We start from the raw sequence: 21889 nt of genomic DNA on the forward strand, positions 1-21889 counted from the left end.
CTAGAAAGAATAGAGGAAAATTAAGGAAAGGAAATATAAGGAAAATAAGCATAAAAGTGTAAAAAAAAAAAAAGAGGGAGAGCAAGAAAGAATATAAAATAGAGAGTGAGCGAAAGAAAATAAAGGAAGGATAAAAAAAAGCATAAAAGGAAGATAGAAATGAAAGGATAAAGGGAGGATAAAAAGGTAAAAAAGGATAAAAGGCAAAAAAGAAAAGGAGGAAAAAAGAAAAGGAAGGAATAGAAAAGGAGAGAAATAAAATGGGAGAAGAAGGGTAAAGAAAAAAAAGAAATACAAGGGGGAAATAAAATGGGAACAAAAAAGACGAAAAACAAAGGGGAAGAGAAAATAAAAAGAAAAAGGAAAAATGATTTTTTTTTTTACAACATCAAATCTTTTGGGGTTATTTAATGCTGAATCAAGTAAGTTTTAAGTTTTTTATATCTTCAAATATTTATTCATGTTTGGTTTGGTTGATTTGTAAAAGGAAATTGTTGGTTTTGACTTTACAGAAGATGACTGAGTTTTGCAAAGGACAAGAGGGGGGAAAAAAAACAATAACATCAATGTTTGGTACATTTTATGTTAAGTATCTTTAAACAGCTTGATCTGAAAACACCAGAGGCAAAAGTAAAAAGGGAAAAAGAAAAAAGAAAAAAAAAAGGAGGGAAAAAGAAAAAAAAAAGAAAAAGTAAAAAGAGGAATAAAATATTTTAAAACATACCCTGTCACCAGGCTTGATTCCGATTTCTCCACCTTTTTGTCCCACTTTATTTAGTAAGTTATAAGCTATTTTGTATGTTCTACTGTAAAGTTTACCTGAAAAGAAATAAAATAAAAATCAAGCAAGCTTCCAAAAAATATTTAAATTAGGATTTATTTAGAAAACTGAATTTTTTTAATAAGCTGGACCCCCCCCCCCCCAACTTACTTTCAAATTAATGAAAACTGATTATTAGCTGTATGAAACTTATGAATATAAAATAAGCTATCATATATATATACCTCTATATGAACTTTGAACATTATTTCTTAGTTTGACTTACATAATAACATTTAGAAAATGGTTGTTATATATATAATGGCTACATGCTCATGTTTGTGTATTGCCATTTTATGACTGGTAAAAATTACAATCAGTGCCAGTGTGTGAAGCTTTTTTAAGTGAGGAAAAGTTTTGCACAAAACCAATCTTTAAGACTCGCATTAAACATTCATTGTATCATTGTCATGTCATTTCTTGCTATGCAATACATGTCCTCAACCCCCATTAGCTAGCTTTCACTTCCATACATCATCACTGTTTATGCATATCTCATAGACTCTTCCCTTGGTTGATAGCGGTAAAATTGCTGAGTAGTAACAACACAAGTTCTTTGAACTCCATCCATTTCTAACTCTTGCAATCACAATAGCACCTGCTCCTCCCTGTGCTCCAATAGTATCACCAAGATAGCAAAACTTCTGACCAATCTCATTAGGTTCATCATCCAAATATACCTTCTTCACATAAACAAGTCTCAATTATCATTAATATATTTCCAACAAAGAAATTATATTCTCCAGTAATAGAAGTGAATGAAATGTAGATACGAAAATATAAATATGACCATTTCCATAATTATATCAGGCACTCCTTCTTCTCATATATCCTTCATTATGTGGACATGACTGTTTATGGTGACATCCACTCTTTTCACATCATAAGTTATTAACTTACCATAAGTTAGATTAAAAGTGGGTTTTCCATTCTGGTCCAGAACAGTAATAGCATTTGCTTTATATGTAGAGGAACCATATCGAAGTACAGCATCTTGGAGGCTCTTGGGAAGTCCCGAAGGAATCTGCAATAAGTCAAATGGAAAAAAAAAAAAAAAAAAATCAAGATGGCAGATAGACAAATCAAGGAGACACAAAAGTAATAATATTACCCTAGTTTACTAAGAAGAAAAAGTAAAATAAAGAAAAAAACAAAAATGGAGGAAAAAAAAAAATTAATTTTTAAAAGTCACCATTGACTATTCATTTGCATCATCATCATGACTATCTTCATAGGTGTGATCATAGGTCTGGTTTGAGATCAGAAAAAGACAAACATCTGCATAGGATTAAACAATTTTTTTTTTCAAATGTATGTAACACTCCTAGAACCTACTGTCTAGAGAACATTACTACAGGTCTTTTTCCCTGTTGTAGCCCTCAGATCTTTTTCCCTTAGGGCTACAACAGGGTCATCTTAAAATCTAATGTCAATTAATGCTTATAAATCAAATTTTATTTATTCTGTTCACTATTTTTAATCCTCTCATCATATTCATAATCCAAATGTCAATATATCCATCTCATTAAGCTTTATCCTTGAGTGGGCCTTAGCTTTGCTAAGTTGTGATGCATCAGTAAATTAAAAGATATAACATCTCCGATTGCACTAAACTAGAAAGAGTAAATCCTTGATTCTTTCGATCTCATCATCAAATATGAGGAGGGAGGGGGCAAAGGCATTTGGACAATTTTTGTTTATTTCTGCCTTTCATATATATATATATATATATATATATATATATATATATATATATATATAATAGTATATGTCCAGTGTATTATTTTTTTCTGTTTGTGAATAGGTAGGTAGGTTTCAGTCATTTCTTCAAGACAGGGTGAATGTTAAATTATTATTTAAATACTTACACAAAGTTGTTCACCAGCCACTGGGGTCAGTTCAGCTCCCTCAGGTTTGGGTGCATTTGGATCAAGTGGAGGAGCTAAAAAGGAGAAAAAAGAAGTGAAATTATAGTTCCATTACATCATTTAGAGATTATACGTATATATTATACAGAATCTGTCATAAGTAACTATATAATTTTTATTTCAATATAATAAATGCTACATGAGAGAAATATGCAAGAGAGAGTTAATTTCAAATTTTTGCAATATAAAACATGTTTATGATAAAAACATTTATTAAAGCTCATGAAGTTCAATGTACTTTGCTAATCTTTTAGGAACTGAGCAGCATAATTTGGTTCAAAATGACACTTGAGCAATTGTAGCTTAGATTTGTTCTCTAAATTCAATGATATTATAAAAATATATCATTTCTGGTTTCAAATGACACATCAAATAGTAGAAATGCATAAGTATCAACAAAGTTACAAAAAAAAAAAAAAAAGAAATACATCGTCATTTATGATGAACCATCTATATTTTTATTTTTTATTTATTGTAAATGATTTTTTATCAAAATAAAAAAAAATAAAAAAATATCAAAAAAATTATATCTAAGCAGCTAAACTAGTTTTTGACTAATAAAAATTTACAATCACTGCCGGTGTGTAAAGCTTCTTTAACTGAGGAAAAGCTTTGTACAAAGCCAATCTTTAAGACTCACATTACACATTCATTGTATCAGTCATGTCATTTCTCTCTATTGCAATACATATAAAAAAATTTTAAAAGGAGCTCTTTAGTCATTTTTTCATAGATTCACAAGTGATTTCAGGATTAACAATATTTTTTTCTTACTGAAGAAATGGAAACAATTTTGAATTGATGTTTCAATGCTTTAATTTCCATTTATCCTTGCCCTTCACAACTCATTTCCAAGGAATTATTTATAATGTAAAGTTAAAATTCTGTGCAGTCAACTGAAAGTCAGAAACTACACAAAAACACAAACCTTACATTATCAGTTTCATCCTATTTCTCACTGTAACCAAATGCAATAGCAGTTACTTTTCTTACATATTTGCTTTAGTTTTTTATGATTTAAATTATTGTAAGTCTATTTTATTGCATTAGATTCTGTAATTGGCAGTAAAGATGTTAAAATTACTTGCAAATGTTTATTAACACCTTGAAGATTATGCAAACAATAGACTTTTTAGCCTGTTAAAAACAGGCAAACGTTATAGCTGTTGACTTATAAGCGATTTATGCCAGACTGGCTTTTGTTAAAGAGTTGCACTTCTTTGTTTTCAAAGCCATTCGGTGGAAATGACATCAAACAAATTTTAAGATATGGATGACCAACACTGTATATAATGTAGCTTTTTTTTTTTTTTTTAAAGCAAATATAAAAATAAAAGTTTTGGTAAAGTTTTACTTTGTTTCCACCTTAATATTTTCCTTTAAAATGACGATTTTAGTTTTCAGGTATGCTGAAAACAAACATTGCATTTCAATTTTCTGCAAATAAGTAGTTTTCTGGATATTAAGCAATGTAATTCCTTACGTTAAAAGTGGTGGCCATTGTTATACGCGCAAGCATGCATATTTTTGGCATAATTAATATACTCGCTATTCCATAGCTAGCTATAATATATACTAATCCAACGGGTTATGGTAGTCTAGTTTTAAAATAAAAGTACTTTCATATATAAAAATACTTACTTTCCAAAGCTTCATCTTCATCAACAAAAAATTCACGCAACGGTTTTCTCTTTGGGCGCTGAGGGGGAAAGAAAAAATCCACAATGGGAAGTTAAAATTGGTAAAGATGATAATGAAAAAAAAAAAAATAAATAAATAAAATAAAATAAAATAAAAAATAAATAAATAAAAACTCATGCTATATTTGTGAGAATATATATTTGTCAGCACTAATCAGAGGGTCAAGGGATCCAAATAAAATAATTAAGAGCTAGATAAGCTGGCAAATATCAGAAAGTCATTTACAGATATATAATATATTTAATAGATATGTAACGTATGTACATATAATAGATTTAATAATTTTTGCTTTCTAAATTCTAAAGTCCAATGTTGTCAACAAACGCTTTTGTTGTTTATAATTAAAAAAATATATTTATTTAGCAAACTGAATGGGCAAGATTGTCAATGTAGATGCAAGTTTTTAAAAGTAAATTTCTTGAGTTTAAAAGGTTAAAAACTTACATATACATTAGCAATGTGGCTTCTATACGTGCATTAAATGTTATCAGCATTACATTTTAGCCTATCTTTTCTTCAGACCTTGTCAGATATACAATCCAAGAAAGAAACAATTATCTTTTGGACTTCCTCAACCAGACGAAAAATCCTCTTAAAATTGAAGCAATATTTACTGCTGTCCTCTGTCCAGAATGCTCCTTTTTAGAGAAATTGATTTTCTCCACATTTTGCCGAACATTGCCCTTGTATGGAGGGGGAGGTAATTAAATAGGGAAAATTCGAGAAAGAAAAAAAAAAATTAAGAATTTTTTTACCCAATGAAACAAAAGATGAAGAATATTCAGCAATTCACCAGACGTAATTTGTTTTATGGCATATCAACCCTTTATGAAGTATTTAATACTTAATCCACTCATTTTGGTAAGCATTTTTCTTCAACTTTTTGAATATCTTCATATATAGTTATTCATGATGTAAATTTATGTGTATATTATTGGCTGTAGCTCTATATGATACACAAGACAAATTCTACCTACGCCATCAATTGGGCCTTCACATGTAGCACCATGATGGATCAGAGTAGGCCAGAGAGTAGTGGCAGTTATGGATTGTCTTAACACTATCTAAATCTTCCAAATTTGGGCCTCAACAGTGGATGCATTTTTTTTTTGTCATCGTTGGATAGTGATACGCTGAAAGTGCTATTATATGCATACCCCCCCCCCCCCCGGGCGTTTGCTGTTACTTATATTTTCAAGTTTAAAATATTTCAAAGAGCCATTTTGGAGAATTGTAAGATGTCTATAATATTCTGTGGTTTTGTTTTTATGGCATATCAACCCTTTTTTGGATTATTTAATGCTGAATCAAATAATTTTGGGGAAAAAACCCCTTTATGCTTCGAGTTCTTTATATCTTCAAATATTTATTTATACTGTTTGGTTTGGTTGCTTTGTAGGGGAAAATTATTGTCTTTGACTTTGCAGAACATAACTGAGTTCTGCAAAGGGGAAAAAAAACACAATAACATCAATAATTGGTTCATTTAAGCCAGGAAACTAATATTTTCAGACAGTCTGATCTGGGAACACTTGAAATATTTATAATAGTGGAACACAGATATTATCAATCATTAAAAGAGTCAAATGACAATTTCTGGAAGGAACAAATCTTAGAAGAATTCTCAACATAAATTTTTTTATGAATGTTGAATATATATAATTAGTTTAAGACAAGTATTTATTTTAAACTTTACCAAGAAAAAATTATGGATTCATATCCTTTCCAATAATATTAGTGAGTAATTGAACATAACAGGCTCCATGAGATTTGAACTTGTTACAGCAAATTCCAAAGTCTGTGACAGCGTTCATTTGGCCAATCATGCACTACCTAGATATTTTTTATATTTTTCAGACTATAAATAATCTGACAAATTGTATTTTATTTGTATAAATGAGTTGTTTTTCATTCATAATCCAATTTATAAAAAAAGAAAAGTTTCTGTAGTATACATAGGTGGCAACAGAAGTAGATATGTGTGTGTGAGTGAAAATTCCTCCAATTTCCTGTAAGTATAACCAGTTAAAAAAAGAAATATCGAACAAAAAAAAAAAGTTAAACAAAGTGTCAGAAATTACAAGCTGGAAAGATCATTGTATGTGACTTTTGTTTCCAAAGTTTTAGAGTTGATTTTACTTATATTAACCAATGTTTAAATCAAATATCACCATGTATTTACAAATATGTGTTTAAAATGAAATTATTATCTCTATAACACAGAAATTATTCATCTGGAAAACAAAGAAAACAATTATTTCTCAACCATGCACATTACATAAAAATCTATTTATCCATAGCTTTGTCGTTTCTATGATTCATCTGTATGTAATACATACATACACACAAATATACATACATACTTACCTTTAAAGGAGTTATTTGTCAACAAATATAAATTTACTATTTTTCAAAAATAGCCATGATGTTTATAAGACTTGATTAAGGTGTTTAGATTTTTGATGACACCATTTCAATTTTGGAAAGATTTAAGGCAGCATGATAAAAACTAATCCATATATATAAAAGCGAAAATGTGTGTTTGTATGCATGTATGTGTGTTTGTATGTCTCGCAAAAACTTATCATTTTAAAGTTCCAACCTTCGCCTGACAAATATTGAAAAATTGGCCAAAAACATTCATTCCTTCACCATAAAATCATCAGTTTTCTACAGGGAGGGGTCAGCAAAAACCGTCCTCTCATGACAAGTTTGCTTCTACACATGCGCAAATGATATCAGAACATGATTTAGTTTAAATATTTAAAAAAAACGATCCAATTTCGTCGACGTCGTCTTAGCTCAATTGCTTAGAGGGCGGGGTCATTATCTAAAGGTTTTGGGTTCGAATCGTGGTGTGAGGTGTCTTTTTTTCTGATTTTTTAAATTTTAATATTGAAACAGGATTATTTAAGCCATTTTTCACGTTCTATGTTTTTTTTTGTTTTTTTTTTCAGATTTTTTAAAGAAGTTTTAACGTTCATTTTTCTGTTTTATTTTGCCATCACATTCGCGTTTTCTTTTGTTTTTCCGATTTTTACATTTAACATCGTTCGTTTGCCTTACGTTAGTTTTTTTTTGATTTTTTAAAGTTTTCACATTTTTTTTTTTTAAATATTTACTTTGCTTATTCTTATGTTTTGATTACCCCCCTCCCCCGCCCGAGCACACACTTCTAAACACTCGGGCAACGCCGGGTATCCCCCGCTAGTTAAAAATAAAAAACGCAGAGGAGATTAAAAGTGACAATCACTTCTTTACAAATGAGGTTATTTATTAATCAAGTGTTTGTCGGAAATCTCCCATAATATTAACTGCTGATTGAATTTTCATTAAATTTTTACTAGAGATATATTTTTGGACATGGAAGACTCCATTAAATTTTGGAAGTCATTAAATCGGGACACAGGAATTCTTAGTTGTCTGTTTTATGTCATATCAACCCTTTTCACATTATTTCATTATTAATAATTTATTACACACATATTCCTAATTTACTCATAATTAGGGAAGAGGGAGTTGTGAGTTTATACGTTTTCAAATATTATTTGTGTGAAAATGACCACAACAAATCCAGTTGAATTCAAACTTGACATAGCAGATTCCATTCTCAGCAACAGTAATCATTAGACCACCCCCAACTGCCACCCCCTACCCACCCAGAATATTTTAGGATTCTTTAACATTTCCACTTACTTGTAAATCCATGAAACCAATAATGTAACAAGAATTGAAAGGAGATCTTAAATCAATCGAACTATTATTGGGCACTGGTGGAGTTATACACTCTCTGAATGCCTTTGCTTTTATTCTTTTTTTTATAATTTTTTGAAGATAATTATAAGGTATGTGCATCCAATGAACTTAAAGAATGCATGAGAAATGAGACTATAAAAAGAAAATATGTGATAATTTTCCTATTTATTGTTTTATCTTTGATAAGTAGCAGGTTACATGGTGTCAAAGTTCTAATATCTCCGTTTCAGAGCAGTTTATTTGCAGAACGCAATGTAAGATTTACTGTTTTAACAAGTGTGCCATTTATTTCTCTCAAAATCAAAAGTGCAGTCTCTCAGAGACAATACAGAACAACTGTGCATATAAACAAATATTCTCCTTAGATTCTCATTGTTGCATATCAATGAAAATTCTTGCTCTTAATAAAAAAAGAGAGACGATTAAAATATTATTTATATTGCCGTCGCATCTTGTCTGTTTTACAGGATATCAAACCATTTTTGGATATTCAATTCCAAAGCAGTAGGAACTTATCTTGCTAAAATAATTGCAAAGAAATTTCCTTTCTTCCTCCTACTGCTAACATAAAATGGAATTTTCATGAATGTTTCTTTCCAAGAAATTCCATTTGTAGAGCATGTTATCACAAGATTACTTCCCCAATGACTATAACATGGTCATCTTCAAATTCAATGTCAATAAACACTTGTGATAAATCATCATAAATTAAATTTTATTCATTCCACTATTTTCAATCCTCTCATAATATTCAAATGACTACACATCTCATTAACCCTTATCCTCAAGTAGTTTTTAGCCTTGATAAGTGATAATTCATCTTAAAAAATACCGCACATCATAAACAATTCATTAAAACACTAATTTCTACTTTTAACATAGTTAGAGTAAGAACGTTAATAAAATATTTTACTGACAATAATTCAACAGATTATACTGATTTTTATTTTAAGATATATTTTATGTAAATGCAAACAATGACAAAACTTGTTTTAAAAATATATAAAGAAAAGGAAAGAAACTCAAAGTTTCATTATTGTATCTCAAAAAATTCAATGTATCCTATAGCAAAAAAAAGAAAAGAAAAAAAGCAAAAAAAAAAAGCAAACAAAAGCCACACTGAAGAGTGAAAAAAAAGTGAAACAACATTTTAACATGCAGCACATAAAATACAAAATAAATTCATGCAGGAAAATTTAAAGAAGAAACAGATTTTCAAAGATATTAGTGACAGTTATTACTGAGAATGCTTAGAGTATTAATATATCACTTAAAGTAAAATACTCTTTCATCTTGAAAAATCGGATATTTTCAGTTATCAAAAAATGTAAACAAATGAATAATTTCTTTTAATACAATTCCTTCCAATTTTGCTAAGTGTAGCTCATTTGATAGAGTACTGGTCAACCACTGAGTTTCGAATCTTGCTACATCTAGTCATACTGATGAGTCATAGACAATGAAATAGTTGCCTATGGATTATATATATTATAATAATGTAACTGTCATAAAAAACCATGGCAAAATATTTATATGGATTTGTCATAAAAAATGTGAGCAACATATATAGTATATAAATAATATTATCGAACAGGGTTTCTATTTTTTTCTGAGAAGTAATTTCTCCATCATATGACAAAGCCAATCTTTCTGCAAAGAACTTGTATTCAAATGCCACCCTTTATGATCATAGCCATCTACTTTCAGAATTTCCCTCTATGACTGAAAATACTCCAAGTGGTATACATACATCCGTATGAGATGTTGCAACATTTATCCATCAATTTATCCTAACATTCCAGTCATTGTGCTCAAGAATCTACTGCCAGAACTTACTCCTATCCTTAAATTATTCAGCGATTGCTTAAAAATATAATGCTTTCCACCTCGTTGGCTTCCCCAGTATTTAACAAATACTGATGACTCATCTTCTGCATACAAGTACCGATTGATCAGACTCTTGTGCATCATAACTAGTTCCTTGAATCTGATAAATCAAGAAATTGTCACTCACCTCAGCAAAATTAATCTGTTTGGTACCAAGTAATATGAGTTTTATTCTGCAAGATCAACTACATAAGATCAGTAAATGGTAAAGGCTTTGCTTCTAAAGCAATGGCTCTTGACATGTCAAAGGTGTTTGATAAGGTCTGGCACAAAAGATGACTTCAGAAATTTGCTAGCTACAGAATAGCAATGTCTTCAACAACCAACAAATCCTTCTCTGATAGGTCTAGAAATTGAAGCTTGAAGGACATGGTATCAACATCTGCATATTTCAAGGATCTATTCCAAACAAAACCCTTACCTGATCTTCATAAATGATCTTTCAAATCATATAATACAATCATTTGTTGAGATCTAAACAGATGACAACTATCTATGACAACAATTCATAAAACATTGATGATCAATATCTTGCTGCTTCTTTCTCTGACCTGAAGAATGTAGTACAATGGCGGAAAGATAGTTTGTTGCCTTTAAAACCTCCAAAACCATCACCAATTCTCCGATTCTTGTTAAAATAAATAAACCTCTCCTTGAGGAAGCCCTTGCTTTTACAAGCTCCTAGAACTGACTTTTATTTCCGATCTAAAATGGAAGACATCCAATCCCTTGCTAAGGTCATTGGGAAAATGGTTGGATTATTATACTGCTCCAGAAAAATCCTAAGATGAAGCACCATTGCTACATCTAAGGAGGTGCTGCTCAAAGTATTCTTTCTTGCTTTGACAGAGTAGAAAATTGACTTTGAAATCTAGTGGAGAATAATACCTCCCATTCCCTATGCAGCACTTTTCTCAGAGACATTGATAGTTTTTCTCTGTCATTATTTCTACAAAAGGTGCTTGACTGAACTTCTTCCTTGTAAGATATTTACAACAAGAACTGGAAACAAAGAGAATTGATGATCAAGAATCTCACTGATTTTTTCTCTCTCTCTTCCGATCCAGAGTATGTAATGCAATGGGGGGGGGGGGGCTTGTTACTTTTAATATCTCTAAAATCGAGCTTCTTTCTTTTCACTACCAATGCTCTGACACTCATTTTGCCTCAATTCAAATGAATGGTTCTTTCTTTGAGAAAGTCCCTTATTTTGACAAACTGCTAGGACTGACTTTCACTCCTGATCTAAAATGGAAGATTTATATTCAATTTATTGCTGAGGTTGCTTAAAAAATAATTGGATCATTCTACTGCTCCAAAAGTACATGACTCCTGATACAATCCTCTATCTATATAAGAGTTTGATATATCCTAAGCTGGAGTACTGCTGTTATTACATCTACGGCGGCACACCCAAGTGCACTTTTTCTTGTTTTGACAAGTTTCAAAATCAATTCAAAATATAGTGGGGAGGGGATGATTGTTTTCTCTATAGCACCTTTCTTACATAAAAAACATTGTTAGTCTTTCTCTAAACTATCGCTATTTCCCTAGTAGATGCTCGATTGAGTCAATTGTTTCTTCCTGTAAAACATTCACAGCAAGAACTCGTCTTCTATCATTATTGCAAAGAACTTTCTTTTTTTCTTATCTGAATAACACCAAACAAAATCTTTATGAATATAGCTTCTCTTTAAGAAATTCTAATCTTTGGAACACATTGCCACAAGATTTCTTCCTTGAAGGCTATAACATGGTCATCCTCAAATTTAATGTCAATAAACATGTCCTTATAAGTCATTATAATTTTATTTCTTATTTTCAATCAATGATACTAAATAAGTTCCTTCACTAGGGATTGAACTCAATCTCTACATAGGATTCAATCTGAAATAACTGTTCACTGATACTTATAGAGATTGAATAAAAGGTTCAGTTTTAAAATTTAAAAAGTTTTATTAATTACAATAATAGAAATAACAAAGATTATAAAAAATGTCTGAAATATTGATTAACTAATCTGTGCTTCTATTATCAAGCTGACAAAGTCACTTTGATCATATGAAAATTGTTTGATCCAAAGTTGGACAGAATGTAGCCAACACTGACAATAAAAGAATCAAAATATATATCTAGAGAAGTGGGGTGGGGTGGGGGTAAACGAGAAAAAGTTATTTGAAATGAGAGATAGAAGACACACAGTGCAAAGTTTACAAGCAATATAGCAGAAATTAAAACACAAAAAAGCAAATTATTTTTAAATGATTAAAAAAAATCATAAGTTAAAATATAAAATTAATTAAAAAAAAACAAAAAAACTTTTTAATGCATTCAAAAATTATTCAAATATATATATTTTTTGCAAGAAAATATGCAATGGAAATAAAACAAAATAGTGATAACCAAGTTGCAACATTAAAAACCCACTTATTTCCACATCTTTCACAATCAAACTAGCAAGACTAATGCATTCTAAAAAAAATGGTCAAAGGTCATTAGTTAGTGGTGATGTAAATATAAACTATAACTGATTTAGCCACAATTGTATTTTTTTGAATGAAAAGACTCATGGGGCGTTCTCAATAGGATCTGATATTGAAAGACCAAAAACTGTATTAGCTTAGCATATTTACATTACTGATAGTGCTTCTTTATGCAATACAATGTTTTATTAAAGCATATTTCTAGATTGTAATTCATTTAAACTATTATTTAAGTTACACATTTTACAAGCAAACCATATCTAATAATTAAAACAATATAAAACTGGCCAACCAAATATGACTATTATAATAAAGTAGATTTGACCAATCAAATTTAACAGCAACAAACGATAGATGAGAGTGATACACTATTGAATCAGTCAGAATGAGAAAGTGATTTCTATGTAGTAATTTCATATTAACATAAGTAATTATTATTTTCATTTGTTTGGTTTAATGGCACATTAATAATTATTGCTTAAGTTTTAATCAATTCCAAAAAGTTTTTGAATGATTCATCATATACAAATATTTGAGTACAAGTTGCTATTTCACCTAGAGCTAGGAAGGATATGTTCATACACAGTAATACTATTGAGAAAGGTAATTGAACAAAATAAATTCAACTGGATTCAGCTGCAGCTCAGCCAATTCCATAGTCTATGTCGATGTATCCATTACACCACTTAATCCGCTTCCAAAATTCTCATTAAAATTTGGTGATGATTTTTAGAGTAATTGCTCTTTTTTTATGTTGAGTTTTGTTTATCTGTTTTATGTTAACCCTTAGGCTCCACTAGTTATTAATTTTGTAACACCTAGTTTTACTATTACAAACAACTGCAATAATGGTGTCTTCAAGGACTATGGAATTCTTCTTTGGCCTAACTGTATTAAATAATGAGTGAAACTCATGCTTGAAACCCATGTTTGTGTGTTTTCTTTTGATAAAAAAACTTTTTTTTCAAAGACCCTTGACTTGATTTTATGTGATGTAAAAAAAATTCACACCCATCGTAAGCAATGTGTGTAAAAATACCATCGTAGCCCAAAGGTTAAACATGAATCGTTTTTGGTTTCATACCTTTTCCAAGAGTATTAGTGTACAAATGACTAATACAACATGACATAGCCAAAATTATAGTCTGCAATGATATTCATTAGGTCAATCTCTTCATCTAATCAATTATAATTGTTTAATATTTTATTCTTATTGCAATATATTTTGCATATTTCAGGAAATTATCAAATTCAGATATTAAGTACTGCTAAAGTGATCAATCAGAATCAGAAAATTTTGTGCTATTCTTCTAACAAAAAAAATTATTTATTTTTTGTTTTTGTTGAAAACAAAATGTGCCTTTTCTAGTAGTTCTAATAAAAGGATAAATATTTGATTTTTAAACTAGTAGTAAAAATTAAATCTATAGAATACCCCCGCCATTGACATAGGATAAATTTGAAGCTATATAACAGTTGCTAAAAAATTTTCAGTGAGCAAGGAAACATGTAATTCAAGGTCCTGCTAGATAGAAGGGAGGATCCTTAGACAGATGGAGATGATTCAGCCAAAACAAACTTATTGTCGAAACAAAGAGATCCATCCGCATCATTAAAATTAATATAAGTATATTTTAAGTAAAAACGTCTTGTCATCCTCCTTCATCTATAAATATAAAAGCGAAAATGTATGTATGTATGTATGTACACTTTTCCTCGATGTCCACAAAAGGCTTCTTTCAGAGAACCGCTCGCTCGCTTCACAACTTCTTAAAACTTTTTATATCATCTATAAATTGTAATATCTCACACTTAACCACGGAGCTCGCTTGTCTATTTAATTTTATTGACTTTCAAACGTTAATTATTCCACATTTCCCGCATTGGCATGTGTTACATTCCGTTTTCGGTATAAAAAAAAGCGAAACTCGACTCTAATCACAGGCCCAGAGTCAGTGGTCTCTAGAGAGCTAAGTAACGTTTGGTCAATGTCGACTTCGTCATATCAGACGGGGGAGCGGGTTTTTAAAAATAAACAAACCGATTTATTGACCTCATTAAAAACTGTCCCACAAAAAATTCTAACTGCTGAATACCTATCGCCGTCACGTCAATCAAAAACACGCACCTGTTTTTTTTTTTCACACTTTACTATTTTCCAACTGCGCGTCGTAAAGGCTTTTTCTTTCACGGGCACCTGTTTTTTTTTCACACACACCTACAAACACCCGGGTAACGCCGGGTACCCCTCGCTAGTGTGTGTATAAAACTTACTAATGAAAGTATTTAGACAGGTTCTCAATCTTGGCCCACAATATCCATAGGCTTCATTAACAGAAACAGGATTTCTTTTTAATATCTGATTTTAGCTGATGATGGTACTTGAATGATTGATAATATACACTTGATGCATATTTGATATACTTTCAAAATATGCAAATTAGTTGAATCTAAATTACATAATTGACGATAGACATCCTGATCATAAAATGGTAATGCAGTTCAACTAGCTTTCTCATATATATATATATATATATATATATATATATATATATATATATATATATATATATGTATTTTAAAATTCATTTGTTTAACTTTTATGATATTGATAACGTAGAGGATTGAATTCTTTTTACAGAAGAAGGTTGTTTTATGTTTAAATGGAAAACATCATTTACTTCACCAGAGTGCTCCACCTTTAAAGGAACATATATATATATATATATATATATATATATATATATATATATAATAAAATGTACTTAGTTTCACACCTTACTGCAGACAAATTAACAGTGTTGATATGTGTGACATCACATTTTGCACTTGAAAAATTTATGTGAAAATGCATGTAGTAGCTTTTGTTTTTTAATGGAAGCTATGCAATAAGTTGTATTAAAATAGCAAGGCAAGTATTAAGTTGCATTTAGCTAGAAATTCTTTTTTAAAAGCTAAGTATATGTTATTATCATTTATTATTGATACAGTTCTGTTCAAAATAATGAGTTGGCTTCTTTCTTGATATGTCTTTAATATTGAAAAAAAATTTTCTTACAGGATATATTAAATTTTTTTTTAAGCCAAAGTATATTGCCATTGGACATAAGGAGTTACTATTTGGAATCATGTCTAATAGAGTACTGTGGGGAGTTGAGCAGCAAGATGTCTAATCACATTAAATTTAAACTTCTGCATATAAGTACAGTCAGTGAAGCAGGAAACAGTGACGAAAAAGTTTAGCAGTCCGACAGGAAAAACTATTAAAGCGAAAGGCTTTCTGGCATCTAAGATCTCAAAGTGAAGGAGTGGATTTTGCTGAATGTTGGCTTATGCATTAAAATGCTGTATTATTTATAGATGCTTTTGTTCAGACGGTAATATTACTAGCAAGTATTTTGCATGTAAAAAAGAAATTTATATACAAATGCACAGTGACTTGCGGTTTTTTGTAATGGAATCTATGAAACAAGTTAAATTTGGCATATAAATATTTTTATTTAAAATAGCAAAACAAGTATTTACATATATGCCTGCATTGAGCTACAAATTCTTTTTTTTTTTTTTTTTAAATTAGATTGGTTTTTGAAGTTTATGATTTGTTAAATAATTTAAACTTTTTACTATTACAAAAGCTAATTTACAGATTTCCCAATTGTTATAAATGATGATGATTTTACTTTGTGTTTCAGTAAATATTTAAATATTGTAATGCTATTTCTATATTTTCATCCCATAAAAAAAAAAAACGTGAAATGTGATACATATTTATAAACACTTGATTTTTTAGATTCACCATTTGATTAATTCCAGTCATTTCTGATAATCGGTGATGCTGTGAAACTGCAGCAAAGTCTTGAGCTAAGTAAATTCTTTTTTATCATTTATTATTGATATCTGATAGGATATTGATCCCTCCGTTTGATTTTCTACTTTAATTTGATTTTAAATGAGCAGTCACTTTTTAAAATTGGAAATTTATTTCATGCAGTATTTGTTATGCATTCAACTGCCTTTTCTTGCTTATGCTATTGCTTGGGCGGATAATATTAATAACAAGCATTTTTTTTTTTAATGTTTAATGCATAACATATAATTATGCTATTTCTGATATCAAAAACAATAACGTTCTCCCTCATGCAGCAAAGAGGTATGGTTACATTGTTAGTAAAAACTTAAAGAATTGTCTCAACGCTTGGAAGATGAGTTATTTGTGCAAGTTAGGCTTTCTCTGGCCATATAACTCATTAGTCTAGTGATCTAAGATGACATCCATGTTAGGCGTTTCTCTTCTTAGGTTCAAATACTGTACGAGCCAATTCTTACTTTGTTTTATTCTTTGTTTATATCCAGCCTGGCAGACTAAGTAAATCACTTGTTTAGTAATATTACCCATGCAACAAGTAGCATAAACAAAATAAAAACAGCTTCATACGTAACATACATATACTAGACTTTTAGCCCATTAAAAACGGGCAAAAATTAGAGAATGAGTGCTTTATGCCAAACTTCTAGAGTAAATGTGGTATTGTGGTGACTAATCCCTATTAATCCTTTACTGTACATCAAATTAATACAATAATACTTAGTTTGCTGAACCATGCAACATTTCAGCCAGATTGGCTTAGTAGTTTCCAAGAAAAAGTAAAATGGATAGACAGATAAACTAAGAGAAATATAATGTGTGATACAGTGAAATGTGCCTACCCAGTGAACTGTAAAAATCAATTTTCATTGAAAATTTCTTGCTAAGCAACATACGTTATATTCAATGCAAATCTTTTAAAATATGATGTGGCATGATTAGTCACTAATTAATCAATGCTAAATTTGAATTACAACTGTAAGAATGGGAAATGTATATGTGTTTGCAATTTAGCTAGGTTAAAGGGGTATCTAAGATAGAGATATGCGTTGCCTTTTTTCCTTCCTTTTTAAAGGGTGAAATTTGGTATGTTCATTTTAAATAAGACTAGCAAGACTATTTAGCAAAAATAAAATAAAAAAGGTTAAAAAATGTGTGAAAAATCTTTATATTAAAATTTTTATCTTTTTACATATCTCAATCTGTCTTTCTTGCTTTCATTCTTTCCTGTTTTTCTGTATCCTTCTCCCATACACCTTTTTTCACCTCGTCCCATAAGATTTCTCTCTCTTTTGTTTTAATGTAATGAAAGTAATAATGTAAGTCATTCACCCTTTCTTTATATAATAGAAATGGCTGAAAAACTGAGCCCCCTGACAAAACTTGTCCTCGTTGACCCCCCCCCCCAAACGAATTATTTTAAAATTTTAGGTACTAATTATCAAGGGCAATGCCGATCAAATATATACCAACCTTGTGGGTGTTTGTTTTGGAGTTTCTGACTTTTAGCTGAACATATAAAGACACATACAACTGCCCTTTATATAATAGATTCCTCAAATGAAAATTAGTTCAAAAGATTTTCAATTAAAGAGCAAAAAAAAAAAAAAAAAAAAAAAGCAATAAATTTGCATAGATAAATCGCTGTAAAAAAACAAAAACAAAAAAAAAAACATACACACATACAGAAATAAGAAAGTAATATTTACCTTGAGTGTGTTTAGAAGCTGTTGGATTTTAGCAGATACTTTGCCATGTCTTGAATCTGTGAGAATAAAGAAAATAAATTCAGCAAAAAACAACAAAAAAAAAAACGGTAAAAGATGAGACAGTAGAAATGACCAAAATGAGGTGAACATATTACAGGCAACTAAAAACAAAAATTAAATAAAATGATGAAAACATAAAACTATAAAAGAAATAGAAAAAAGTGAACAAAGTGATTGAACAACAACAATTAGAACAACAAAAAAGACAATAGCAGCAAATTGAGACAACAGCGAAAAAAAAAAAAAAAAAAAATAATGTGAAAAATTTGTTAATGTTTTTTTTTGTTTTGTTTAAAGTATTCTTTTCTCTCAAAGAATTTTAATTGGGGAAAAGAAATAAATTTAAGTAAAAGAATTTATTTTGAATACATATGTGGTGTTTACAACAACATATGTATAACATCATTAAATATATGGAAAAGAAAGGACAAATTTGAGACAGAGATAGATATATAGATAAGAAGCAAAAGATTGCTTTTGTCTCATGCTTAGCCAGAGAGAAGGTAGGTGGTGGGGGGGGGATTATATATGAGAAAGAAAGAGAAAGAAAAAGAAAAGATATTAAAAAAAAAAAAAGGCTAAGACATCAAGAAGGATGAGGGCTGACCCAAGTACGACAGAGTTTCATTTCCGTGCAGACATTCAGATAGGCGAGAAACAAGTCTTACTTATAATCCAGTTTACTATAGCTGCATCGTCCATTGATTGAAGTTCACTCAATCCAGTCGGGAGAACACCTGCCCAAAGTTTATCATGCCATAAAATGGAGTTCAAATACAGAGACACACAAATGCTTTACACTGTTTATTATTATATCGAGGGAAAAGAGGGACACACAGTTCAACTTTCAATACAGCATTAGAAAAATACAGAACAGAAAATGGTTTCGGAATTCTGGAAAGGATGGTTGATGATTTGAATAATTCAGATTACTCTTCTCATCTTAGTTTTTATATTCAGTTTCAGCCAATGTAATCTTCGACCTACTTCAGATACATCTTTTCAAACTTGGAAAACTTTTAGCCGAATGTGGAAATCTTTATTTTGATGAGAAGGTTCCTAAGTTTGAAAATGCACCTGAAGAAGGGTGAGAGGGATTACATTGGTTGAAATGTTGTGAATAAAACAACCAAAATGAGAATAGTAGTCTGAATAATCCAAATACAAAACTCATTTTTATTGAAATATTTATAGGGAATTTTTTTACTTTCTTTTTAGGTTTTCGACAGACTTGAAATCTGAATTTTTCAATAGGTTTGTATTCATTTTCTTATGAATTTTTGTAGTTTACATTTAATTATTTGAGTGCTTTACCATGCAGAAAACACCAATTTTTTAAAGCTTAAAAATGCCTCAGATTTAAGAAATTATTTATAAGTATTATATACTGGTATGCATGCTAATCTCCTCCAAATGAGATATCCTTACTATAATAGTCGTTTTGTATCTGTAGGTTTGTAGCCAAAATTCAGAATAGAAATGCAGTACATAACTACACCGGAAAATATAGTGACCCGTGATGACACCATATGCCTTTTAAATGATATTCAAAGTCTTCTCTTCATTCTCCATTATAATAAAAATTAAAAATAAATGAGATCCATAGCTTTAGGAGTTTATAACACCCCGCTTCCAGGTAAGAACCATTGTTATAGATGTTTGTCATGAGTATTCAATATGAAATATACCACCTAATTAAAATACAATTTTGTGAGAACATTTTGGATCTCATATATTGGCTACATTTGAGAACAAATTTTAAACACTGTGTTGTCAGAAAAAATTGTAAAAAAAAATGGCTAAGATCAGTAAAAGAAAAAGCAATTAGTAGAAAAATGGATAACTGCTAAATATAGAAGTTAAATCAAAAACATTTTTGGGTGACTAAATATTTTTTTCCATTTTATTGAAAAAATTTAAAGCCTTCAATAAAAAAAGACAAAATATTAATCACCCCAAAATATTATTGATTTAATTTTTCTTGCATTTGGTGATTATCTACTTAACCATTTTTTTTCTACATTTTGCTTGATTTAATTCATACACGTTTTTTTTCTATATAACCGCCACTACTATATATGGCTAAATTTGAAGTAAAAAAAATATTTTAATTAAAACATCCGCTTACCCTTTCAGTATTACAATTTTTTAAAATTCAACTAATCAATAGTATATAAATCTCTTTAATAAACTTTTGATACAGACAAGGAAAAAAACAAATAAATAAAATGAATACTTATTATTTTCCTTCTTTTCGAATTTATATTTTTATCCAATATCAACTAAAAGATATAATTTTCATACATTTTATGATTATCACTTGATATTTTTGCCATCTTTTTTTGCAAATAAAACATATCAAACAACCAGAAATCCAAGTAAGCAGTAAAAAGGACAAGATTATTTTGGACCTCAGATGTTGTCTGGCCACAGGACATGAAAGATATTTGAACATGGCTTATCAGTTGACAAACATTTATATTTAATTTCTAATATTTACTCAGACAATTCCACAAAGATAAAAAGAAACTTTATGAAATCTTGTTTAAAATTTGAGATTTTAAGTTTTTGAATCTCAATACCACCCCCCCTTTCGTACTCAAAGCAAAAACGATGCTTTGTTTTCTTGTAAAATTGATATATATTACTTAAGTGTATAGTTGACGGAATAGCAGAGTTGAAATGTTCAATAAAACCATCATTTTGAAAAAAGAATTAATATATTTAATAAATTTCTAATGGTTGATAAAAGTGTTAAAATTGACGACTAGGCTACTATTTTGTTGGGACCAAGGAAATTCAGAACTTTGTAGTTATTTTATTGGTTATTCTATGAAATGTTTTAACCATTTATAAAGATATGAAAGAAGAATATGGTAAATAAGAACGGCAAAGAAATGTGATAACAATTAATGTTATCAATTGTTTAAAGAAATAGGAAAATTTTTAGTTAAAAATTTAGTTTTTAGTTCATGATTTTAAATTAGATTGATTCAAACAATTTTTTAAATGTCACAAACGAAGAGGATCTTATTATGAATTTTGTTAGTTTCATAGAAAAAGTGACGATGCTCAAATGATTTTTAAACTACTTTCATTTCTATATCTAAAAAAACGTAAATCACTAGTTGTTTCTATTCTTTTTTTTTTTTTTTGAATTATGAAATTTTTTTTAATTAATTTTTTTAAATATTTTCTTGAATTAATTTTGATTCTTAATGTTTGTTTAAAAAATCTTTCCTTTAAAACAAATACTTTTTTTAAATTTTAAAATAAATGATGAAAATAAATTGTATTTGTCATTTAATTCATAAGAGTAAAAATGATTTTAAATATAGACTGACCAAGGAATTAGTGAAGTGAAGTTGGAGGTGTCCTTAGTTTACCAATTCCAGTAAAATAATTGCTTTAAACTCAAAATGCCACCTATGGAAACATTAATAAAATTCACAATCAATCAATGTTTTATTGCTATTCCATGATATGCAGGGACACTTTGGTGATTGTTTCATTAGTAGGTATAATCCTGAAAGGGCTTACCTCCTCTCTCAAATTTTTATCTGTGAAGTTATCTAAAAATAAAATGCCTATCCAAGCAATCCCTAGACTGTTCTTGAACTGAAGAGGACTAATCACAGCCAGAATGTGTCAAAGTTACTGAGAAATTTTAATATCATATC

At 29.5% G+C, this 21889-nt stretch overlaps 1 protein-coding gene across 50 annotated transcripts in view; it reads right to left on the reverse strand.

The window, feature by feature from the left end:
* The window catches only part of LOC145285972 (disco-interacting protein 2 homolog C-like), a 421962-nt gene that overhangs the window by 87682 nt on the left and 312391 nt on the right, over positions 1–21889 (reverse strand). For 27 of the 50 annotated variants that reach the window (XM_080134543.1, XM_080134519.1, XM_080134521.1 and 24 more), the window contains 6 exons: positions 18878–18946; positions 18150–18205; positions 4390–4447; positions 2689–2762; positions 1721–1844; positions 725–819 (listed from right to left, as the gene is read on the reverse strand). In XM_080134543.1, the coding sequence (XP_079990669.1) occupies positions 725–819; positions 1721–1844; positions 2689–2762; positions 4390–4447; positions 18150–18205; positions 18878–18946 (476 nt within the window). The remainder of the gene's footprint in view (positions 1–724; positions 820–1720; positions 1845–2688; positions 2763–4389; positions 4448–18149; positions 18206–18877; positions 18947–21889) is intronic. The other 23 variants (XM_080134534.1, XM_080134527.1, XM_080134530.1 and 20 more) reach the window with 1 other exon arrangement.

Source organism: Euprymna scolopes, chromosome 10 (genome assembly GCF_053919585.1).
Source record: "Euprymna scolopes isolate OS-2025 chromosome 10, ASM5391958v1, whole genome shotgun sequence".
NCBI lineage: Eukaryota > Metazoa > Mollusca > Cephalopoda > Sepiida > Sepiolidae > Euprymna > Euprymna scolopes.